Below are 23798 nucleotides of genomic sequence, written 5' to 3'. Positions count from 1 at the left end.
TTCACAGAAAAGGAAAACTGAAAGGCCAATAAACACACGAAATAATGTTCATTTCCACTAGTAATAGGAGAAATGTATACAAACAAGAATGATAGAAGCTAAAAAGCATCCAAGTACTAAGGAGGGGCTATAGTAGCAGACATACTCACAGAAAGATGATAAGAATATAAATTGTTACAATCATTTTGAAGGGCAATTTATTTTTAATATCTGGCAGTAATACTGAAATATATTTTTTGAAATGATCGTCTAATTCTTAAGTATATTACTCTAGAGAAAATTTTTCATGGAGACATAAGGAGACATAAAAATATTCATGGCATCATGGGGTCTTTGGAATGAAAAACTGGAAATGAGCTAAACGTCCACTAACAGGATAATGGATATATAAATTGCAAGTATATTAATAAAATAGAATTATAGCAGCGATAATGAATAAAATGCAGCTATATCTGTTAGTGAGGATGTATCTCATAAAGAAAATATTTGGAAAAGAAACCAGTTGCAGAAATTTTTACTTACAGTAAAAACAACATTTATGAAAAACTCTATATATTGATATAGATATATATGTAGATGTAATAAAAGTACATACATTTCACAGGAATGATAAACATGAAAATCAGGATAGTTTAACCCCTGGGGAGTGGAAGGTAAATGACACGAAGGAGGAATACATAGGAGACTTTAATTACAAAGGTTTTTAAGCTAGGTGGTAGTACATGGTTATCTGTTCTATTCACTAATTTTTTGTTACACTGGAAATATTTTATAGCACAGTTTTTAAAGAAGAAAGGTAGTTCTAACTATCAGGGGGTAAGAAGGGAAATAGGGAGACCTGTTAGGAGATGCGACCAATCAATCATAAAGGAAATATTCATTGGAAGGACTCATGCTGAAGCTGAAACTCCAATACTTTGGCCACCTGATGTGAAGAAGTGACTCACTGGAAAAGACCCTGATGCTGGGAAAGATTGAGGGCAGGAGGAGAAGGGGAGGACAGAGAATGAGAAGGTTGGATGGCACCACTGATTTGATGGACATGAGTTCGAGTAAGCTCCGGGAGTTGGTGATGGACAGGGAAGCCTGATGTGCTGCAGTCCTTGGGGTCGCAAAGAGTCGGACATGACTGAGTGACTGAACTGAACTGAGACTTCAGTCTCTAGCACAGCTTCTGGCACAGAGAAGGGGTTTAACAAACTTAAGCTTTATAGGGTGGTTGCTATTATCATCATTATCAGGGTAAAGACAGAGAGACTGTGAATAAACATAAACTAAACATTCTGAGTAGTTAGTTATATTGCACCACATGTTCTATTTATCTTGTTTAGTCCTTATTAGAATCCAGTTATAAAGAATCTAAGGGGCTTACCTGGTGGCTCAGTGGTAAAGAATCTTCCTGCAATGCAGGAGACATGAGTTCCAACCTTGGGTTGGCAAGAACCCCTAGAGAAGAAAATGGCAACACACTCCAGTTGCCTGGAAAATTCCATGGACAAAGGAACCCCATGGGCTCATGAGGTTGCAGAGTTGGACACGACTGAGCACGCAGGCACACAGGCATAAAGAATCTAAGGCTCACAGAGGTCAAAGCTGGAAGGCACAGGGCTTCATAAGTTTCTAATGACTCATTTTTCAATGCTGTGTAAACTTCCTCCTGAACCTCCAACCCTAATATACCCACCACTTTCTTGTCTAGCACTTGAAAAAAAATTCAAGCATCTTTTCTCTTTGGTTCATAGCTAGCATGGGCTTCCCTAGTGGCTCAGATGGAAAAAAATCCACCTGCAATGCAGGAGACCTGGGTTCAATCCCTGGGTCAGGAAGATCCCCTGGAGAAGGGAGTGGCTACCCACTTAAGTATTCTTACCTGGAGAATCCCATGGACAGAGGAGCCTGGAGGGCTACAGTCCATATGGTCACAAAGAGTCAGACACAAATGGGGCTAGTGCACTGGGACGACCCAGAGGGATGGTATGGGGAGGGAGGAGGGAGGAGGGTTCAGGATGGGGAACACATGTATACCTGTGGCAGATTCATTTTGATATTTGGCAAAACTAATACAATTATGTAAAGTTTAAAAATAAAATAAAATTTAAAAAAAAATGAAAAGAAAGTTAGAACGAAGTCACTCAGTTGTGTCCAACTCTTTGCGACCCCATGGACTATACAGTCCATGGAATTCTTCAAGTCAAAATACTGGAGTGGATAGCCTATCCCTTCTCCAGGAGATCTTCCCGACCCAGGAATCGAACCAGAGTCTCCTGCATTGCAGGCAGATTCTTTACCAACTGAGCTATCAGGGAAGCCAACACTTTTGAGTTAGATATTAATAATTCAAAACACTTGGGTAGGACCTTATTACTTATTACAGAATATTTTGGATTGCTCTCAGTTTTTCACCTGATCTGCCTAACAACTCTGTGAAAGGCAGGGCAGCTGATTATTTCGGTTTTACAGATGAGAAAACCAAAATCCAAAGAGGCTAAATTGGAGGTTCTTAACCAGTGAGCATGACTTCATGGAATCATATCTTAAAATGCTTATGATTGAAAGGGCATTTTTAAGCTTTAATTGTATTTTCAAAGAAGTCTATGATTCCCAAAAAGATTTAAAAGATAATGAGTTAAACGATTTGCCTAAAGCCTAGGGTCACAGAGTCCTGGTGGAGTCAAGGCCCCAAGGAATTTCTTTTCATCCCACACTCAGAATTCTTTCCATTACTACATACAGTACCACAATTCAACTTACAGATATTACTAGTGAAATACTTTTTGTAATGTTCACTGACTGCTGAGATAGAAACCTTATTAAATAGACTGAAATTCTTACTTGGGAGTAATGGTTTTGGCCTGTTAACTGTTGGGCAGCCATTCAGAAGTCTACACAGTGTTACAGATGAACAAGTCACATCCTGTTTGTTGTCTTTATAACAAGTCCTAGTACAGACTTGTTAAATAAGGTATGAATCCAATACAGTAACTATAAAATGTATTTTTCAGTTCTCAATAAAGAATAGTCATGAGACCTAGCTATGATCCAGTGGTGGAAAGTCGACTATGAGCCGAGAATGGGATTTTCATTTCTCCAGGATCAGTTACTTAAAGTGTTAGTGTCTCCCTTCTCTTACCTGTAAAAGAAAGGATCAAAATGGGTAGCTTGTCAGCTCTAACTTTGCATGCAGTTTGATGGGGTTAAAATAAGAAGGGCCTGACAGGAGTTTTGTGTATAAGCATTAACAGGTCTGTTAAAGTTAACCTTATTTTCCCAGTGATAAAGGCCAGTGCCCAAGGCGGCTCACTGGTCATTAGTGACAAGTGTCTGGGGGCTCACCAGACCTGCGCCTCAAGAAGGCCAGGACTGAGTCCACCTTGAGTGAAACAGGAGCTGGAGAGCATACGAACATAAAACTATGTAAGTTCAAAGGTCCAGTGGGATTCCAAACAGAAGGGCCCTTAATCCTAGATTTAGGAATGAAGGAAAGCAGGAACGCCCAGGCACAGGAGTGTGAAGGGATCTGCTTAAACAGGGTGGGGTGTGCGAGCGTTGGGGGTGGGGCTTTGAGCCAGGAGGCAGTTGATGCACTGGAGAGCCGCACCTACCGCTGCATCCCAGCCGGCCCGGGGCCCGGCTGTCACTAAGCCGGCAAAGCCACCCTTGGGAACCTCCCAGCCCCGGCGAGGCCACGTGATCTAGCGCCAGGGCCAGGAGAGGCGTGCCCTTCCCCCTGCCGCGCCCGTGCGCATGCGCGCGGGTCCGGGCGCTGAAATTCAAATTTGAACCGCCGCTGCAGGCCGAGTCGGACTTCGGAGGCAGTGGGGAAGAGGAGAGGAGCTTGGGAGAGTTCCCCACCACCTTCTTGTTTTCTTCAAGTGACACACGGAGCCGGCACTCACTTTTCTTTTTCTGAATTTGAACCACCGTTTTGGCCGAAGTCCGGGGCGATGGACCCGTTTACCGAGGTGAGAAATCTTGCGGGCAGAGCCAGCCATGACGGCTCCCACCCCCCACCCTCCCTTCCTATCTTCTGTCAACCTCCCGGCCCAGTGGCCGGAGAGCGCGTGCGCGCGCGTGCGCAGAGTGAGCGTGCGAGGGTCCAGCTTGGAGCTGGGAGGGTGTGGCGGCTTCCGTCTTCCCTGTGGCTGTAGTTCGTCCGCGGTTTTCTTGGTCTTATCCTGCAGATGAAGCTCTGCGGGGAAGGTTTTGAGTCTGTCCTCAGTAGCAGTAGTGAAAAGACCTCCTGTCAGCCCCGGTTATACGCCCCTCTGGAGTGGATCCCTGGGTCTTCCAAGGGTGCGGTGGGGGCCTGACGAAACTGAGCCCCGTGGAAGTAAAAGCCGGGATATTGCAGGGTGGAGTCGGGTGGCCAAGTGACTCAGTGCAGTGTGTGCAGCCGCCGCCTGGAAATGAAATGGAATGCGGTTTGCGGGGTTCGTGTGACTCGCAGAGGAGCCGTGCATTTAATAGTCTCTCTGTTGTGTCCGACTCTTTGCGACCCCGTGGTCTGTCCATGGAATTTTCCAGGCAAGAATACTGGAGTGAGTTGCCATTCCCTTCTCCACTCCATACATTTAAGAATGCAGTGAACGAAATGACAGCAAAATGTTAAAATAAGCTGGTGCCTGAAACCATTGCATACGTTCCTATGAAGTCAATAGTTCTCTTCAGTTTCTATTGCTTATCTAACTAGCAAAGAAGATTCATACCTGAGGTTGACACTAATTGAAAGGAAAATTGCTAGCCGAATATGTTCAAGTCAAAAGTTACAGCCCACGACTTAAAAAAAAAAAGAAACCTGTTTTGGGTATGTTTATGGGGCATAACATTACAGCAGGACTTAACTCATCTTTTGTTCTTTAGAAATTAAATATGAATTAATTACATCATTACTGTGTCGATTATTTGTCTAGCTTTGACTTTTGTTGCGAATGTACGTTGACCCATTCAGGAATTTCGTGTGGCCAACTGTCCACTACCTTTTTTTCAGGGACAGTTCCTCTTTTCAAGGTGTTGTGCAAGTGTCAAACTGTTACTTTTTGAGTTGTTGCAAAGTGGGCCTAAAAATTTCTCTACACTAGATTGAAAAGCTTGAGTGGGGAGTATTATTTCTCTCTTTTTTTTTTTTTTTTGAGACGTAGTTACAATTCTGTTAAGTCTAAGATATTAAAAGTTTCAGCAGTTAGAGTTTGCTGCTGGCTACTGCTAAGTCGCTTCAGTCGTGTCCGACTCTGTGCGACCCCACAGACGGCAGCCCACCAGGCTTCCCCGTCCCTGGGATTCTCCAGGCAGGAACACTGGAGTGGGTTGCCATTTCTTTCTCCAATTAGAGTTTACTTGTATTCAAACACAACAGTATTTTTTTCCAAATTCTCAATCATCTCAGGGATACACATCAATTTGTTAACCTTAAATATTCTAACAAAAATCCTGAGCACATTTTTGTATTAGCTTTAGAGAATAGAGCTGGTGGTTGACGACGTATTTTTCACTTATATTGAAATTCCAAAGGATATATGATGTTACAACTTAAAACAGGATTCCTTAAAATATTAGCCCTTTCTGTTCTCAATAGTTTTATGTTTCTAAGTAACTGACAAGAGCAAAGCATTTTGAAAGTTGGCTGAAAATTGCACTTCATTTTACTTAAAAATGTTATTCTGAAGCTAGTACAAATCTCAGTTGAAAGAAACTTTTATTTAAAAGAAACTTTTCATTTTAGAGTGCAGCTCAGAAATATGTGTGGTTTAGTGTGTGTGTTTTCTATTTTGAGAAGTTAGATCGGTTGCAGTTGGACTCAACAGCTTTGACATCTTTTCCTTAATTGGGAGTGAGTGAACTATTTGAAATGGTTCCAAAGATTAGGTGCTTAATTATAGCATTCATAACATTTTTGTACAGTGAAGCTAACTGTTCCTCATCTGAAAAGAAAAATTGAAAGTCAGTTAAAATGACTTTCTCAGCTGGAGTTCCTTATCAGAATCATAGAACACAGAAAATTATTTGAGAGAAACTATTTTTCTCAGTTTTCCCAGAAGTGATTTTTTCTCTCCCAAAAGTGATTCTTAACCATGCCGTTCTGTAGGCATAGGGGAGATGTTAATTCATTACATTAATGCCAGGGCCTTAAGGATTAATTCTCCTGGTAACTCCTGTTGAGAAAGGCTGTGTTGTGCTCGGTCGTGTCTGACTTTGCGACCCCATGGACTGTAGCTACAACCATCCTAAACTCTTGTTTCCTCCGACAAGGCTGTTGTGCAGTGGTTCCCCTCCCTGTTGTCACTGGTGCTGTCTGGCTCACTTTCTGTCTTCCTGCCTGTTCTGCCGGGCAAACTTTGTTTTGACCTCCAGCTCACAGTTTGATTCCCCTTCTTTAGAGGGGACATCACCTTTCGCAATACACATCTCACTTGCATTTATATGTACCTGTTGAACATGTTTTCTCTTAGAATGTAAGCTTTGTGAAGGTAGGAAATTGTTCAGAGAGATGTTTCTGTAACATCAAGCACAATCCAGTAACGGTCTGCTGAATTGATGTGAAAGAGAGCCGTTCAGTGTAAATTGCTTTACAGACAAATAATTAAATAAAGCAGTAACTGTTAGAACATTTTAGCAATATTCTTTTCTTGTAGGAAATCTCAAGTATAATGCATCCATTGCCCAGTAACACGGGCCATGTTGTTTTACTGTATCTGCCTCTAATCCCTCTCACTGAAATATTTGGAAGCAAATTCTAGAAGGCATATAATTTTATACATAAATACATAGGTATTCATCACTGAACACTAAAGACTTTTTAAAAAATCATACTGCTATTATCACACCTAAAAAATAAACAGCAGTTCCTTAAAATCGTCGAGCATTGTCAGTGTTCAGCTATTCCTAAGTGTCTCATGATTTTGCAGTCTGAATCAGCATTTAGACAGAGTCCACAGGACCATGGGTTCCTCATGTTCTTCATGGACCAACCAGAGATAAAGAAAGAATCCATCTTGATTTATGGATAAGCTAGCAGTTAAGGCACATGTTTATTATTGTGATCAGCTAATAGGATTAAAAATGTTGATCATATGAATTTGCTTAGTTCTACTGATGATAAGTTTTTAAAAGAACAATTGGATTTAGTTAAGCTATAGTTTTTAGCAAAGCAGTTAAGAGTCCAGACTCTGGAGCCTGGTTCTTGATCTTGCCTTGCTACTCGTTAGCTGTGTGACCTATGGCTTGTTATTTAACCCCTACCTGAATTTTTTCATCTCTAAAACAGTAGTAAAAACAGAATTTTAACAAATCATATTTGAAGATGGAATGAGTTAGTGTATGCCAACACTGAAAGTACTTGAAGTCCTGTCTAAGCGCTAGTGATTGTTGTATTTGTTGCTTGCTGTGCTTAGTCGCTCAGCCATATTCGACTCTTTGTGACCCCATGGGCCGTAGCCCATCCGACGCCTCAGTCCATGGGGTTTTTCAGGCAAGAAATACTGGAGTGGGCTACCATTTCATTCTCCAGGGGATCTTCCAGACCCAGGGATCAAACCCATGTTTCCTGTGTCTCCTGCATTGCAGGCAGATTCTTTATCCATTGAACTATCTGGAAAGTTCTTTTTGTATTTGTTGTTAGGTGGATTTAAAACCATAAACTTACTACTCATAATGTCAATATTAGCATTTTAGTCTGAAGATCTGCTGATGGTGATGGTCACCTCAGGTTAGCATAGGAAATCCACAGCTAGTTGTGTCAAGTCAGAACTTTCCATGTAGGAACTTTAAAAGAGAAAAAGCTACAGTTAAAATATATGAAACCTTTTTTTCTTGTGATGTAAATTGATAAACATGCTATCACTGTTTTGGATAGAGTTTCTTTAATTTTCCAGAATTAAGTGAACTCTCTATGATGACCAGGGAAGGAATGCTTCTAGAACATTTTGAAAATAATAAATTGTTATTGAGTCTACTTTGTTTAAGAAGGTAGGAAATCAGTAATATCTCCCGGAAAAAAATTCTGTCGGAAATGGTTTGAGGGATGTGGGGCAGAAATTGCTTAAGGACTATACACTTCAGTTGTTTTAGATCCCTTCATGTGGAGTATCTTATTTCCTGATTGTTAGTAATTGCACTGTTTAATTTTTTTTAATGCCTCTATTATTTGAAGGAGGAGGTGTGATATTTAAAGGAAGTGAGGGAAGTGAAGTCGCAAAGAGTCGGTCATGACTGAGCGACTTCACTTCACTCACTTCATGTTCTACTCTTCACTCACTTCACTCAGTCATGTCCGACTCTTTGTGACTTCACTTCACTCACTTCCTTCAAATATCACACCTCCTCCTTCAAATAATAGAGGCATTAAAAAAAATTAAACAGTGCAATTACTAACAATCAGGAAATAAGATACTCCACATGAAGGGATCTAAAACAACTGAAGTGTATAGTCCTTAAGCAATTTCTGCCCCACATCCCTCAAACCATTTCTGACAGAATTTTTTTCCTTTGAAGGAGGAGGTGTGATATTTGAAGGAATGTACCTTATAAATAAAAAAACTCTTAAATGCCTGATATACTATTATAAGAAAGGGTAACTTACATTTATGTAGCTGTTGACTTTATGTATTTTAGATATATCACTTCTTTTACATTAAAATCTTTGGTATCTATAAGTTTCATATTACAGATTAGGGAACTTTTTTGCTTATCTACTTTAATTTGTTTTAATCTTGAAATTTTTGAATCTAATGTAACAATAGAACACTTTGTGTATGTTTGAATTGCAAAACCTCATTCTTTTGACCCATTGCTCATAGTAACTGAAAATATACTGACTCATAAGTATTCTGACTGACCAGAATGGAATGTGGGTGTGTCCATAAATGAACGTATTTAGGCTAGTTTTGTATCTTAGGAATGATATATTTTATTGTGATTAATGATTTATTTTATTTAATTTGTATAATACTGTCACTTTTGAGTTTGTTGAAGACCTTAAAGGATAAAGGTTTTGTGTTTGGGAAGGCATTTGGCTCATAAATTATTCTTTCAGCGACATAGCATTTAGATGTAGTGTTACTTCTTTCAATGAGAGATCATTCCTAAGATAAGCTCATGCTTGTTTTTCATATTCAAAGGGACTTAAAAAATGATTATTCTGTCTTAATTAAGCAATTAAAAAGGTCAGATGGAGTTAAATTCCTTAGTTTGCAATAATTACTTTATCTGTGTTTGCAGGACGGTGTATACTCAAGCCAGTAATCTTCGTGCCTTCTCTGGTTGTGTTCAAAGAGAATGAATTGTTTTACAGGGTTTTGTGTTTGTTATACTACATTGATTTCAATAGGAGCATATTTTGGGGTTTGAAAAGAGTCATGTTCATGATTCTATGGAATACTAAGAATTCAACTTAAAACTGTTTTATTATATATAGATATTTAATTAAATAAAACATAAAAATATTTAGGTTGATTTTTCTCTTGGGAAGGATCTTATGTTTTCAAAGGACTATTAAGTCAATTATCTCTTGCTGTTTACCATCACCCCAAATCTTAGTGGCTGTATTAGTTTTGCTGCTATAAAAAATTACTACAGATTTGCTAGCTAAACGTCATACATGTTATCTTTGGTAGGTCAAAAGTCTGTTGGGTTTTGCTGGGTTCAGATCAAGGTGTTAGCAGGATTGTGTTTCTTTTTGAGGATTTGGGGACATCTGTTTCCTCACCTTGTTTAGCTGATAGAGGGCCCCTGCTTTTTTTGGCTTGCAGCCCCTTTTCTCCATCTTCACTGCCCCCAGTTCCATCACTCTGACCTCTGCTTCCCTTGTCACATCTTCTCTGACTCTGACCTTCCGGTCTTCTCTCTCATAAGGACAGTTGTGATTACACTGTGCTTAGTCAGTCAGTCATGTCTGACTCTTTGCAACCCCATGGACTGTAGCCTGCCAGGCTTCTCTGTCCATGGGGATTCTCCAGGCAAGAATACTGGAGAGGGAGGGTTGCCTCCTCCAGGGGATCTTCCCAACCCAGGGATCAAACCCAGGTCTCCCGCATTGCAGGCGGATTCTTTACCGTCTAAGCCACCAGGGAAGCCCAAGAATACTGGAGTGGGTAGCCTATCCCTTCTCCAGGGGAACTTCCCTACCCAGGAATCAACCTGGGGTCTCCTGCCTTCCGGGCAGATTCTTTACCAGCTGAGCTACCAAGGAGGCCCTGTGATTACATTGGGCCCACTCAGAAAATCCAAGATAATCATTAAGGTCATTAATTTAATCACATCAGTAAAGTCCCTTTTGCCATGTAAGGTAACATATAGGTTCACAGGATTAGGATAATAAACAACTTTCAGATCAGATCAGATCAGATCAGTCGCTCAGTCGTGTCCGACTCTTTGCTACCCCATGAATCGCAGCACGCCAGGCCTCCCTGTCCATCACCAACTCCCGGAGTTCACTCAGACTCACGTCCATCGAGTCAGTGATGCCATCCAGCCATCTCATCCTCTGTCGTCCCCTTCTCCTCCTGCCCCCAATCCCTCCCAGCATCAGAGTCTTTTCCAATGAGTCAACTCTTCCCATGAGGTGGCCAAAGTACTAGAGTTTCAGCTTTAGCGTCATTCCTTCCAAAGAAATCCCAGGGCTGATCTCCTTCAGAATGGACTGGTTGGATCTCCTTGCAGTCCAAGGGACTCTCAAGAGTCTTCTCCAACACCACAGTTCAAAAGCATCAATTCTTCGGCGCTCAGCCTTCTTTACAGTCCAACTCTCACATCCATACGTGACCACAGGAAAAATCATAGCCTTGACTAGACAAACCTTTGTTGGCAAAGTAATGTCTCTGCTTTTGAATATGCTATCTAAGTTGGTCATAAACAACTTAAGACAACTGTTATTCTGCCTACCATCGTGATTAAAACAACCACCATGTTATTTCCCATGACTCAGTGGCTTAGCATTTGGGCTCTGCTGAGCTAGACTTCTGGTGTCCCCTGGGATTATACAGAAGTCTGCAGTCATATAGAAATTTCTGGCACTGGATGGTCTAAAATGGTCTTCCTCCCAAGTCTGGTAGTTGATGCTGGGTGTCAGCTGGGCTATGTGTCTAGCAGGCTTAACCGGGGCCTCTTCACAGGAAGACAGTGTTCCAAGAGAGTGAGAACAGAAACCTCAAGACCTCTTGAGCCCTGGGATTGGAAGTCACGTACACAGTATCACTTCTGCTGTGTTTTAACAGTCAAAGTGAATCATAAAGCCAGCCTGATTCAAGTACCTTTTGAGGGAAACAGAAAAATCTGTGGCCATTTAAAATCTCATGCAATGAACTTAACACATTTCATTTCCCCTTTAATGGTCATATTATATCTAATCAAATTTTGACATGACGTGCTCATTTGGTGAATATTAATTACTGAGAATTTGACTTTTGAAATGTATTTAACTGTTATTATACATGTTTGATGACAATTAGTGATTTGAGAAGGCATCTGAAGTTTGTGAACCTTTAACTAAACTTATGCTTTAATGCTCTGGTGTATTGTATATGTAGAAACTGCTTGAGCGAACCCGTGCCAGACGAGAGAATCTTCAGAGGAAAATGGCTGAGCGGCCCATCCCAGCAGCAAGGTCTCTGACTCATACCAAGCGGATCAGGGAGCCACTTTCGGAAGCAAGTAACCAGCAGCCCCTATCTGGTGGCGAAGGTAATACGCTTTGTGGGGAAAAGTAAAATTTGCAGTTTTCAAAATGCAAGTAAGTGCCAAACACTTTATTGTTCCTGCAGAAGACCAAGGTCTTTGGGAGACAAATGGAATAGCCTCCAGGGGAAAGATAAACCTTTTATTGTATTCCAGGCTTATCATATTAGGCCTGGAACCTATCAGGCGAGAGCAGAATTCCTAACAAATATTTCAGATTAACTGGTTGAACTTTATTTTCCTCATTCTAAAAGTATCATTAAAACCTCTAAGGGAAGAATACTGTGGGAGCAGTGGAGCACTTACACTGGCCATAGTGTAGACTTTCTTACTCCTCCTACATGAACAGGGCAACAAAAGGCAGGCCTGCCTGCAGATGCTTGAAATATCATGAGTCTTTTCATCCTCTGTCTGCTGAACCACATCCCTCAGGCTGGGCACAAAGTATAGGTTGTTAATCTACAGAATTACTGAAATTAAATAGAAACAAAATTAACCACCAACACCCCCATCCACCCCAAGAGGGGCTTCCTTGGTGGCTCAGTGGTAAAGAATCCTTTTGCCAATGCAGTAGATGTGGGTTTGATCCCCAGGTCGGGAATATCCCTTGGAAAAGGAAATGGCAACGTACTCTAGTATTCTTACCTGGAGAATCCCATGGACAGAGGAGTTTGCAGGCTATAGTTCATGGGGTCACAAAGAGTTGGACACAATATAGCAACTAAAACAAACAACAACTCCTGCAAAAAACTCAAATGCACCTGGAAACTTTCTTATTCTTTCCTAAATCCTGGTGTCCTCAGCCTGTATCAGTCAGCTGGTTTAATCTTTTGGAATAATCTGGAGATGATAATGTTCCTTAGTAGACATTTAAAATGCACAAAAAGGCAAAGGCAAAGCACTCGCTCAGTTGTGTCCGACTCTTTGCGACCCTGTGGACTGTAGCCTACCAGGCTCCTCCATCCGTGGGATTCTCCAGGCAAGAGTACTGGAGTGGGTTGCCATTTCCTTCTCCAGGAGATCTTCCCAACCCAGGGATCGAACCCCGGGTCTCCCGCATTACAGGCAGACGCTTTACCGTATTAAAGAGGGCAAAACCAATATTACAAAAGAGATGAGGGCATAGTGCTGGCTCCCAACTATTTTGTAAGCTAACCATAGAATGAGAATTTCTTTTGTATGTTAATACATTTTGAAGGGAGGGAATACTGTATATATTACATGGGAAAACAGAGGTCTAGCTCTAGTCTAGGATCTTTTCACTGTGGCACAGCTTTATGCATTCAGATATTGAGTACTATGTACTTGAAAACTAGTGGTTAGAACTGTATTTTGATGCTTAAATGGAAATATTTACTGTTTCATATAAGAAATGTAAACTTAAAGCATTCTGTATTTTCAGGTATTAAAGCATGTTAAATAGGAACACTTCCAAAAAAGGATTAGATTAGTTCATTTAAAATATACCCTTAAGTGAGTTGCAGAAGATTGGGAAGTTTCATGATATATTATTTAATTAGATTGATATTTATGAGGGCAATCGTGACTTCCCACTAATGATACTTCAGTTACTGCCAGAACAAGAACACTTGGTTAGACAGACAGTGAACTGACCTCAAATGGAATTTACATTCTTACCTTTTAAAGGATTAGTTTTATAGGAGGTATAGTAGAACTTATTCATAGGTAAAAATTATATTCCTTGTGTTTGGATAGTTCCTTTTTCTTTTAGGACTTTTTAATTCGTTTTATAGGTGTTCATAGAGGTTTAAAATGTAAAATGTTGTTAAACACTTGACTTGATGAATTTGCTTGGTACTGGTCAGATAATTCAGTAAGTCTTTTGGTTCGCTGCCTCCTAAACCTCAAGCCAGGTGTCCTTCTACTCTTGTTTACTGTTCATGAAAAATTGTTTTTAAAAGCAGAAAGCTTGTTTTTACCCTTAGCTCAGGTGTGTCATGTTAAGCAGGTAACTCGATTTCTCTGGACTTGATTTTTCTTATTTAAAAATGTGGTAACTAGACTGTATGATCTTTAAAATCCCTTAGAACATTTGCTTTGCTTATTCTGTGTACATACTTTTTATTTCCTAGTGTCTGAAGACCACAAAGAACATTATACATAAATCTTGAGGATGTTATTTGAAGATTTTTTCATTCAGGTTTTTTTAAACTGCTAAATTATATGCTTGCTTAAACAGAAATCTCTAATGTCAGATTTCCAAGTTACTGAAAAAATGTTGAATTTTACATATTTCTTCTTGTGAATGAAATCATTTAAAGGAACAGAGAGACTAGTGTTTTATTCATTTGTACCTTTTTTTTTTCATGCCATGCAAAATTACAGAACTTTTAATTTTTTGTCCTTTTAACCTAGAGAAATCTTGCACAAAACCATCACCATCCAAAAAACGCTGTTCTGACAACACTGAAGTAGACGTTTCTGACGTGGAAAATGGAAAGCCAGTTGAGTCAACGTCTGCAAAACCTTGTTCTCCAAGGCCTGTGTCCCCTCACATTCAGCCACAGATGTCTCAGGCACCCGCTGGTGTCAGTGACTTCTTGGCTGCCCCAGCCTCAGCACCACTGCTGGGTGTGAGGAGCGGGCCGAACTCAAGACTGGGAGCAGCTGCAGCCTCCTCAGTCAGAACACGAATGCAAAAGCTGGCTGAGCAGCGGCGTTGTTGGGATAGTGACGATGTGACAGGTATGCACTCTTGTGGACCGTGTGGTCCTTAAATCTGTTTCAGTGCAATTCAACTTGGTAGGTTAAAAATTTTATGTATGTATGTTTATGTAGGTAAAAACTTTTATGTACATGAAAGGTAAATGCTTTTGATCTATGTCCTGAGTATCCATTGCTTACTAATGGTTTATATATCAATATATATTTATCGGGTGTGTTCTCATTGAAGTAAACAAGATGAGGTTCTTAGACTGGTTCACAAAACCTTGATCTTATAAAGGAACTATCTTATATTTGCAATGAAAACACTAAAGGATAAACTGTACTCTTGGCATTATCAGCCTTGCTGACCTTCAGTTCTGTATTCAAGAAATCCTGTTTCATGGATTCACTGAATAAACCTGAATGACTAAAGTATGCAATGCTGTTCATAGGGGAAAAAGAAAATTTCAAAAAATATTTATCGAGTACCTGCAAAGCATGTAATCATGCTAAGGTGCTGGAGACTATAGATAAAGTGACCTGATCTTGCATTTCATGGGCCCGTAATCTGATGGAGAGCTTATCTCTTACCTTATTGCCAAAAAAGCCTTGGAATGGCTTACAAAAATGAGTGTGCATGCTCAGTAGTGTGTAACTCTTTGCGACCCCATGGACTGTAGCCCACCAGGCTCCTCTGTTCATGGGCTCTTTCAGGCAAGAATACTGAAGTGGGTTGCCATTGCATCCTCCAGGGGATCTTCCCTACCCATGGAGGAGGAAACGCAAACCTGACTTTTGCATTTCATGGGCCCGTAATCTGATGGAGAGCTTATCTCCTACCTTGTTACGAAAAAAGCCTTGGGATGACTTACAAAAATACCTATGTTAAAAATTGGAAAAATGAGAAAAATCAATATGAAGAGAAGGAAAAACAAAGCGAAAGGTAAAGTTAGTTTACTAGATACAGGCCTTAAGGTCCTCCTCACTTCCTAGAGATGGTTCTGAACTCACTAGCAGCTGATGCAGAGAGGTGAAACACTATTAGTTACATGATAATGTTTATAAAACAGAAGAAACAGAGTCATGGTTGGCATTAAGACCTGAGAGAACTTTCCTCTCTGGGTCCTAAAGATACTTTTGTAGGAGCTAGCAAAGGTGTAAGGTTTCTCAGGGTAGGCAGACAGCTGGCTTCTGGCTCAGTTCAGTAGAAGCAGTGCCAAAGTGAACTGGCCCAGTGCAAGCGGACAGTCCATGGTGACTAAGCCTTATCCAAGGACGCTTTGGCTTTCAAATATTGTAGGAGAGGAGACTGAGTTCAAATAGGCTAAGACACCTGCCCACAGTCAGCGCTAAAATGCAAACACTAGGAGTTTGAGTTTGGGGCTCAACTTTTATGTCCTGCCTGATGTCTATGGGTTACACACCCGTATTCCACTGATACTCCACACTGTCAGTTATACCTATTGATTTTAGTAGCGGGTGGGGCTAACCATGCTGCTTTTAGTATGTCTGAGGAAGCTAGCCAGTTAATGTGCCCGAATAGAAAGATGTCCCATTCTATTTTGTAGAAAATATCTATGGGCAGCAGAGTGCAGACTTTCCTTTCAGAAAAAAGAAAAAGTTGTGATGTAATACTTGATCAGAAGAACAGTCAAGGCCCTAAGCATTCTTAGGAGAAACTGTTGCAACAGTGATCTTGAATATTTTGAAAGCAAATATTAACAAATGCCTACCTCAGTCTTGAAAATAAACCTTAAGGCATCATAGCTCATCTAATTTTAAGCATTGAAACTTGTTAATAAAGTGTGATGAATGATTTAGTGAGTGCTATTCAAGACTGTGGCTATATGCCAATTAAAGGTTTGAGGAATAATAAAGTATAATTTATCTGAAGCCTTTGTTTCTGATAGAGAATAGAAGAGTGAGGGGTCTATTAAGTCCATTTCTAAAGCATGACAGTAAAACTATCATCTGTTTAGAAGACAGTGCATAGTCTGAGGAAAATGATAAAGGTATGCAAAAAAGTATTGTAGGGAAGGTGGTGATCAGGGAAGCTTTCCTGGAGGCGACAAAGACAATTAACCTGGACTTTGAAGGGCAGCTGGCTTCAGACAGTAGAGATATTCTAGGCAGGAGCAACAGAACATATACATTAATAAAAAGCACAGAGGTATCATGAACACAGTATGTGTATAAAGAGTAGGCATTCTGGTATACCATTCATGTGGTATAAAAGCAAGAGATAAATTCAAAGAAAGCAGCAGGGTCCATAGCATTTGGAATTTAATCAGAAGGTGATGGCGAGGTACTGAGAGTTTAGGTAGGCAAATGCTTTAGAAAGATCACTCAGCATCTGAATTGAGGAGAGATTGAAGAGGGCAGAGATTTGAAGCAGGAAGACCAGTTAAAAGATTAATATTGTGATTCAGGCATAATGATGAAGGCCCATGAAAGTAAAGAGGCTGGATTTGAGAGATTTAGCAGAAAGAATCTGTTGGACCTAATGACCAGGTGGTGGATGGTAAGGGAAAAGGGAGGAAGAGGCGTGATAAGGAGGACTGTGTTTGAAGCAGTTTCAACATTAGATATATTATTTGAGGTGCGTATGGGATAGTCAAATGTAGGTAGTTGGTAGTTAGTAGGAGACCATGAAGGATAGGCTGCAAAGGCAGAACTAGTAGAGGATGATGTCACATATGGAAATTCAAGGCCTGCCAAATGTGTAGGCATTGGGTGAAAATACCAAAAGCAACTTGAGTGCAGCTGTGTATGCAGAAGTCAGATTGAAGTGAATTGAGTGGTGAGTGAATTTAGTGCAGGGAAAGAGGGACAGTAACTAAAAGCGGGTGTATGTTGATGAGAGGATGATTGGTTTTAGCTTTAAGATGAGAGAGAATTGAGCATATTAATGTGTAGAAAACAAAGTTTGTAGAGAGGAAGAAGTAGTTATTTGGAGCAAGATCCCTGAGAAGGTTTAAGAGGAGTAGAATTGAGAATTCAGGCAGATGTATAAGCTTTGGACAGTAGGAGGGATATCTGTTCTGTTGACAAAATTTGTAGAATAGGAAGTGCCACGAGCTTTGCCGTATATGCTCTTTATGCATACAGACCTTTTGTGGTTAAGTATTGGCATATTTGAGATTTATTTCCAAATGAAGTAACCGTGCAGAAAAATGTATTAGTCTAACCCTGTGCTATTGGTATTGAATATGGTATGGTATTGGTATTGGATATGATATTGTGCTACTGGTAATGGATATGGTATGATATCCAATATAGTATTGGATATGGTATTCAATATCATAAACAAGAGTCATATGTCGTTTTTTAAATTTAAATTAATTAAAATGAAATAAAGTTTCTTATTGCTCTTATCGCAGTTCAAGTGCTCACTAGCCACAGTGGCTAGTTGTTACTATATTAGATGGCATGAATATAGAACATCTCAATCATTGCAGTAAGTTTTATTGTATAGCACTAACCTAGTACATTCTAAAAACAAGTATGTTGAATATGTAATCTTAATTTGTGCAGTGTTATAACATCATCAATTAATCCTAAAAATATAACCTAAATGTATGATGTTTTATAGATTTCATAATCTATCAAATAATTGAAAAACTAAGTAACAAAGTATTTCTTTTTTAATTTGGGTTAAGTATCTGATTTGAAAATATATTGTCAAATTTAAGCAGTTTGGTAGTTTCATGTGTATTAGAAAAGCTTTTTTTTTGGAGTGATCCCTTTATTACATACACATATAGCTCATGGACTTGAACTTTCAAAACATTTTCAGATGATGTACCTGAAAGCTCACCCATCTCAGCAATGCCATCAGAGGAAAAGGCTGCCTCCCCTCCCAAACCATCCCTTTCAGATGCCTCAGCAACTCCAGTTGGGAGAAGGGGCCGACTGGCCAACCTTGCTGCAACTATTTGCTCCTGGGAAGATGATGTAAAAACCTCATCTGCAAAGCAAAACAGTGTGCAAGAACAGCCTGGTACCACTTGTTTATCCAAATTTTCCTCTGCAAGTGGAGCATCTGCTAGGATCAATAGCAGCAGTGTTAAGCAGGAAGCTACATGCTGTTCCCAAAGGGATGGCGATGCCTCTTTGAATAAAGCCTCATCCTCAAGTGCTGTGGGTGCATCTTTGATTAACGTTGCGATTTCTAGCCCTGGGGTAAGTAAATATAATTTTGGTATTTGGAAACCTTTTTGTTTGTTGTTATGAGAAATAATTTATATTTTTTATATATATATATATATATATCTGCCTGTAAGTATGTATTTTATAACATATATATAGGATGTTTATGTATTTTTAGAGTATTTCATAGAAAGTAAAGAATCATAAATTTGATATTCTGACCCAAGTTATCAATTAACAACTAAATTATACAAATTTAATGTACTTGCAAAATATGTGCTTTTGAATGATGGAGCCTCTTCTCACTCATCACAAGAGCCTGAAAATTACCTTCTCTATTAAAATGCTCTATGTATGTGTATGAATACAAGAAAGACACCAAATATCGCTGAAAGCTAGTAGCTGTAGTTACTACCTCCAGAAGGCAGTTGTCAAGGGTGGGTATGATGCTTTCACTGATATCCTTTTGAAGTATTTGAAAGATTACCCTGCCCATGTGTTATCTCAATGGTTTTAAAAAATAATATGAAAAAAACAAAAAGGAAAAAAAAATGTTGTGTTTCTGAGCATTATCTTTAAGTGCAGAGCTCAGTTTTGGAATGACACCTGCATTCAATCCCAGCCCTGCCACAAAATTAGAAGTGTGGCTTTGGAGAAGTTACTTAATCTTGCAAAACTATTTTTCCATTTGTAAAATGGGAAAGAAAAGGTTATGGGAGGATTAAAGGAGATAATGTTCATAAAGTACTTAGTATGGTACTTCGCACATAGTAAGTAGTACTTATAATTCACCTTTAAGTACATGATACATGATTTAATTAAAATACAAATATATATGTATTTGGCCTAATACAGTTATATTCATAAGGGTACTAGTATGATGATATAAAAGAAATTGTTTTTTAAAATAATGAGTAACCCTCTCCCTTGTACTAAATTACCCATCAGAATATTATGTAGACTAAACTACATAATTTGAATAATCACATTTTCTAAGTTAATTTTTTTCAAACCTTTCAAATTAATTTGATCTATTAGACAGCAAGAAATTTTTTAACATGAGTGTACAAAAAGGCTATCAAGCATATAGGATTTGAATTGTTTTGTTGTAGAAATATCTTTAATTATTGTAAGTGTTGTTATTTACCCTAAGTGTTATCATGTTTCAGAAAGCTACTTCTTCCCCAGTGAAATCTTCTACAACATCCATCACCAGTGCTAAAAATTGTAAGGTCCAAAATCCTGAACTATTTCAAAAAACCTCTGTTAGTCCTCTGAAAACAGAAGTATCAAAACCAGTTGAGAAGTCAGTTGTATCCCGTACAGTTCGGCCCAAGGAAGAATTAAACAGAGAAATTTGTCTGCGGTCTCAACCTAAGGACAAATCTGCAACACCAGGTTACATATTTTGAAAAAATCTAAAGTACTGCTGACTATTTTCAGGGTGTCTGTTCTTAGCATTTTAAATATCCAGTTGTGAATGTTATAGTGTTGGTTTGCCAGGGCAAATGCCTGAATGCATCAGTGAGATTTCTTCAAAGTCAACTTTAATTGAGCGAATGAATATTCGTTATTGTAGATTAGCCCAGTTACTGGTCAAAGAGTTTAACTTGTTACATTTTAACAGTTTAAGCATGTTTTTTTTTTTTTAACCTCGAATGACCGTGCTAGATACTTTCTTCTATACCTAAAAATCACATTTTAAGGATATAATGCAGAAACATTCTTATAACCAAGTGTGCAGAGCAGTGTGTCTCAAACTGCACTGACACATCCTTGGTAGCAAAGGGAAGAGAATATGTATACAGATGATTCCACTCTCATTAAATTTATATGTGTGTATACTGTACGTGAATATATATACATAGGAAAATTCAGTTTTCCTATAGTAAATTGATGCTCCAGGAAGTTCATATTTATCTTGTGTATACTTCTGGTATACCCCCACCTGATTGAGAAACACAGGACTAAAAATTATCTCTCAAATATATGGTAATATAGTTTACTTTGAGCTATATTCTTTTTCATTAGAACTGCTCTTTGTATTAATTCTCAATTTTAACTTCTTAAAAATACAATATCTCTGGAAACAATAGTTCATCATAAAAGAGAAGTCATACAGAGATAAGAGTGGGGAATCCATTAGTTACAGGATAAGTAGAATCCAGCAGTCAGTTTCCAGATGAGCTGAAATGAGAAACAATAGCAAAATCCCCATGTGAAATTGGACTATGACTCCCAGTATTCTAAAGACTTATGGCATAGATAAGAATAACATAAATAAGGAGTCTTCTTGGGAAGTCTCTGCTGATGCATTCATTGGTTAGGACTTGTTGCTTTCACTGGTATCGTGGGTCAAATTCTGCCCTTTACTTGTTTTTGCAAATAAAGTTTTATTGGAACACAGCCACACCCATTTACTGTCTGTGGCTGCTTTCATGCTTCCGTGCAGGATTGAGTAGTTGTGAAATGTACAATGGCCATATGGCCTGCAGAGCCCAGAATATTTACTCTTTGGCTGCTTATGGGAAAATGTTTACCACCTCTTTTTATGTAGTACAACCCTAGAATTGTTATAGTGGAAGTGATTATAGTCCACTTGTATTTTAAATGTATTTCATACTATTTAAATAAGTACTAAGACTTGGTGAAATCAAGACATACTTTGATAAACTAAATTATCCTTAATTATCATTTTTTAAAAAGAAAAAGGATTTAATCACTGGATTTTCATGTTATACTTCCTAAAATAAAATAAATTGGACTGTAGAGATATTAGTAATTGAGTTATCATGGCCAGGATACTTGGTGTTTAGGGCATATCATTAATGCACATACAGTCCATTTCCAATTATTTAGGTTCTGATTAAGTAGTTTAAGGGTTTTCTAATCCCCTCTGTCCTCTCACTCTACCTTTTAAAAATTCTGTGTGTTTTCTAAAGTATTAAATCCTATAAAGCAAATTTTAGGATATAGAACTAAATAGTATGGTTAAAAAAAGTATTTTTAAGTTTTTTGAACTATTTTCCTACTGTTTTCTTTCTGAATGAATATTCCTAGTAGACTAAAAGCATTTTGGAGCTGAACTGGATTTAGAACATTTCCCATAGAAATCATAATTGTTATTTATTCTAAGTAGCCTCTAAAATGTGTGTATTTTCTTTAGGAGGATCAGGAATTAAGCCTTTTCTGGAACGCTTTGGAGAGCGTTGTCAAGAACATAGCAAAGAAAGTCCAGCTCGTAGTACACCCCATAGGACTCCCATTATCACTCCAAATACAAAGGCCATACAGGAAAGATTATTCAGGCAAAACGTGTCTTCATCTACTACTCACCTAGCACAGCAACTCAAGCAGGTATATCTTACTGTGTTTAACATTATTCATTACTTAGCCTCAGCATAGGACCTAAATGTCAAATTCTGACGCCAGTCTTTTTGACTGAGATGAATAGCATCTTGATTCTCTGTATCACTTATTTCAAATTAAAAGTGTTGTTGTCTTATATTCCATGTATATTATGAATTTTTTAATCTTAAAAATGAAGAGAAGCAAAGTTAGTAGTATTTGGATATTATTAAACATACTTTTGGCTCTTGTGTAAAATAGATTTTGATGGTTTTAGGAACGTCAAAAAGAACTAGCATGTCTTCGAAGCCGATTTGACAAGGGCAATTTATGGAGTGCAGAAAAAGGCGAAAACTCAAAAAGCAAACAGCTAGAAACCAAACAGGTAACATAAACAAGAACTGGGATTTAACTTGTAGTTCTGTATTGTAAAATAGTTCTCTATACAGTTTCTTGTTCTGATTAACTATGCCGCTTTCCATTCATAAACTCTTTAAATGTTCATACCAACTTGGCTTTTCTCTTGTGATATTTTGCCATTTAATGGAACTTCTAACCATGTTTATGATGACCTACTTAAAATCAAATTTAAAACGTATTCTCACCTTCAACTGATTTCAGATTCCTTTTGACATTCTATTTAGATGTTGATTTTCAAATGTTTCTCAGAATCTACTTTTATCAGTAATGATTATATATCTCTCCTCAAATATCATACATTTATACTATCTGTAATCCTTTTAGTCACCAAATGCCTCCCAGATTTCTTTTTGCTTATATTGTTCTACATGCTAAGTCGCTTCAGTCGTATCCGACTCTTTGTGACCCTGTGGACCGTAGCCCACCAGGCTCCTCTGTCCATGGGATTCTCCAGGCAAGAATATTGAGTGGGTTGCCATGCCCTCCTCCAGGGGATTTTCCTGACCCAGGGATTGAACCCACTTCTCTTATGTCTCCTGCATTGGCAGGCAGGTTCTTTACCACCAGTGCCACCTGGGAAGCCTCTTAGCCATACTACTTCTCATAGTATAATTTAATGGATAAACCTTCAGCAAAATTCCTAGTGTGTTAAACTCTCTTCTATTTCTTCTACATGCCTATTGTGTACAAAAATACTATGTTAGGAGATAAATATGCATATATATTACTTATAATTTTATTAAATATGATTGACATATAGCACTGTATAAGTTTAAGGTATACAGCATAATGACTTACATTATGAAATGATGACCCCAATAAATTTAATGACTCTCCATCATCTCATAGATATAAAATTAAAGAAGGAGAATAAAACATATTTTCCTTGTGATGTGAACTCTTAGGATTTACTCTTTCATATTTAGCAATAGTGTTAATTATATTAATCATGTTGTATATTATATCTCTAGTACTCATTTGTCTTATAACTGGAAGTTTGTACATTTTGACCACCTTCATTTAATTCCATATCTCCCTCCCAGCTCCTCTGGTAACCACAAAGCTGATCTTTTTCCTTATGAATTTGTTTGGTTTTTGAAGTATAATTGATCGACAGTTCTATGCTAGTTCCCACACAATATAGTGATTCGTTATTTCTATAGATTTCAAAATGGTCATTGTGATAAGTCTAGTTACTCTTTGTCACCATACAAAGGTATTACTTTATTGTTGACTGTATTCCCCGTGCTGTACATTTCATCCCTGTGACCCATTTGTTTTGTAACTGGAAGTTGTACATCTTAATTTCCCTATGTTAGGTTACATTTTTAAACTAAAAATAATAGAATTACATTTAACATGGGTACCAGTAGAAATAGAATAATACATTTAACCATATTCTTTGAGAAGGATCTATTTGATTTTATTTTTTACCAGTTCCCTTGCTTAACAAATCATGCTTCCCAAAGTTCTGATCTCTTTTTTTTTTGTCTCACTTGTCCTGGAACATCTCTTTCCCATCCTCATATCTAGCTTCAGCCAATCAC

The 23798-nt window shown here is 38.5% G+C and overlaps 1 protein-coding gene across 2 annotated transcripts in view; it reads left to right on the top strand.

The window, feature by feature from the left end:
• ANLN (anillin actin binding protein) overlaps positions 1-23798 on the top strand; it is a 168489-nt gene that overhangs the window by 104150 nt on the left and 40541 nt on the right. The window contains exons 1-7 of one of the 2 annotated variants that reach the window (XM_006053714.4): positions 3669-3962; positions 11520-11673; positions 14044-14373; positions 18131-18516; positions 19653-19881; positions 21650-21840; positions 22109-22216. In XM_006053714.4, the coding sequence (XP_006053776.3) occupies positions 3945-3962; positions 11520-11673; positions 14044-14373; positions 18131-18516; positions 19653-19881; positions 21650-21840; positions 22109-22216 (1416 nt within the window). In that variant the 5' untranslated portion in view covers positions 3669-3944. Of the gene's footprint in view, positions 1-3668; positions 3963-11519; positions 11674-14043; positions 14374-18130; positions 18517-19652; positions 19882-21649; positions 21841-22108; positions 22217-23798 lie in introns of those variants that run through there. The other variant, XM_044946672.2, reaches the window with a different exon arrangement.

Source organism: Bubalus bubalis, chromosome 8 (assembly GCF_019923935.1).
Source record: "Bubalus bubalis isolate 160015118507 breed Murrah chromosome 8, NDDB_SH_1, whole genome shotgun sequence".
Taxonomy (NCBI): domain Eukaryota; kingdom Metazoa; phylum Chordata; class Mammalia; order Artiodactyla; family Bovidae; genus Bubalus; species Bubalus bubalis.
This window is presented reverse-complemented; position numbering and strand designations above follow the sequence as displayed.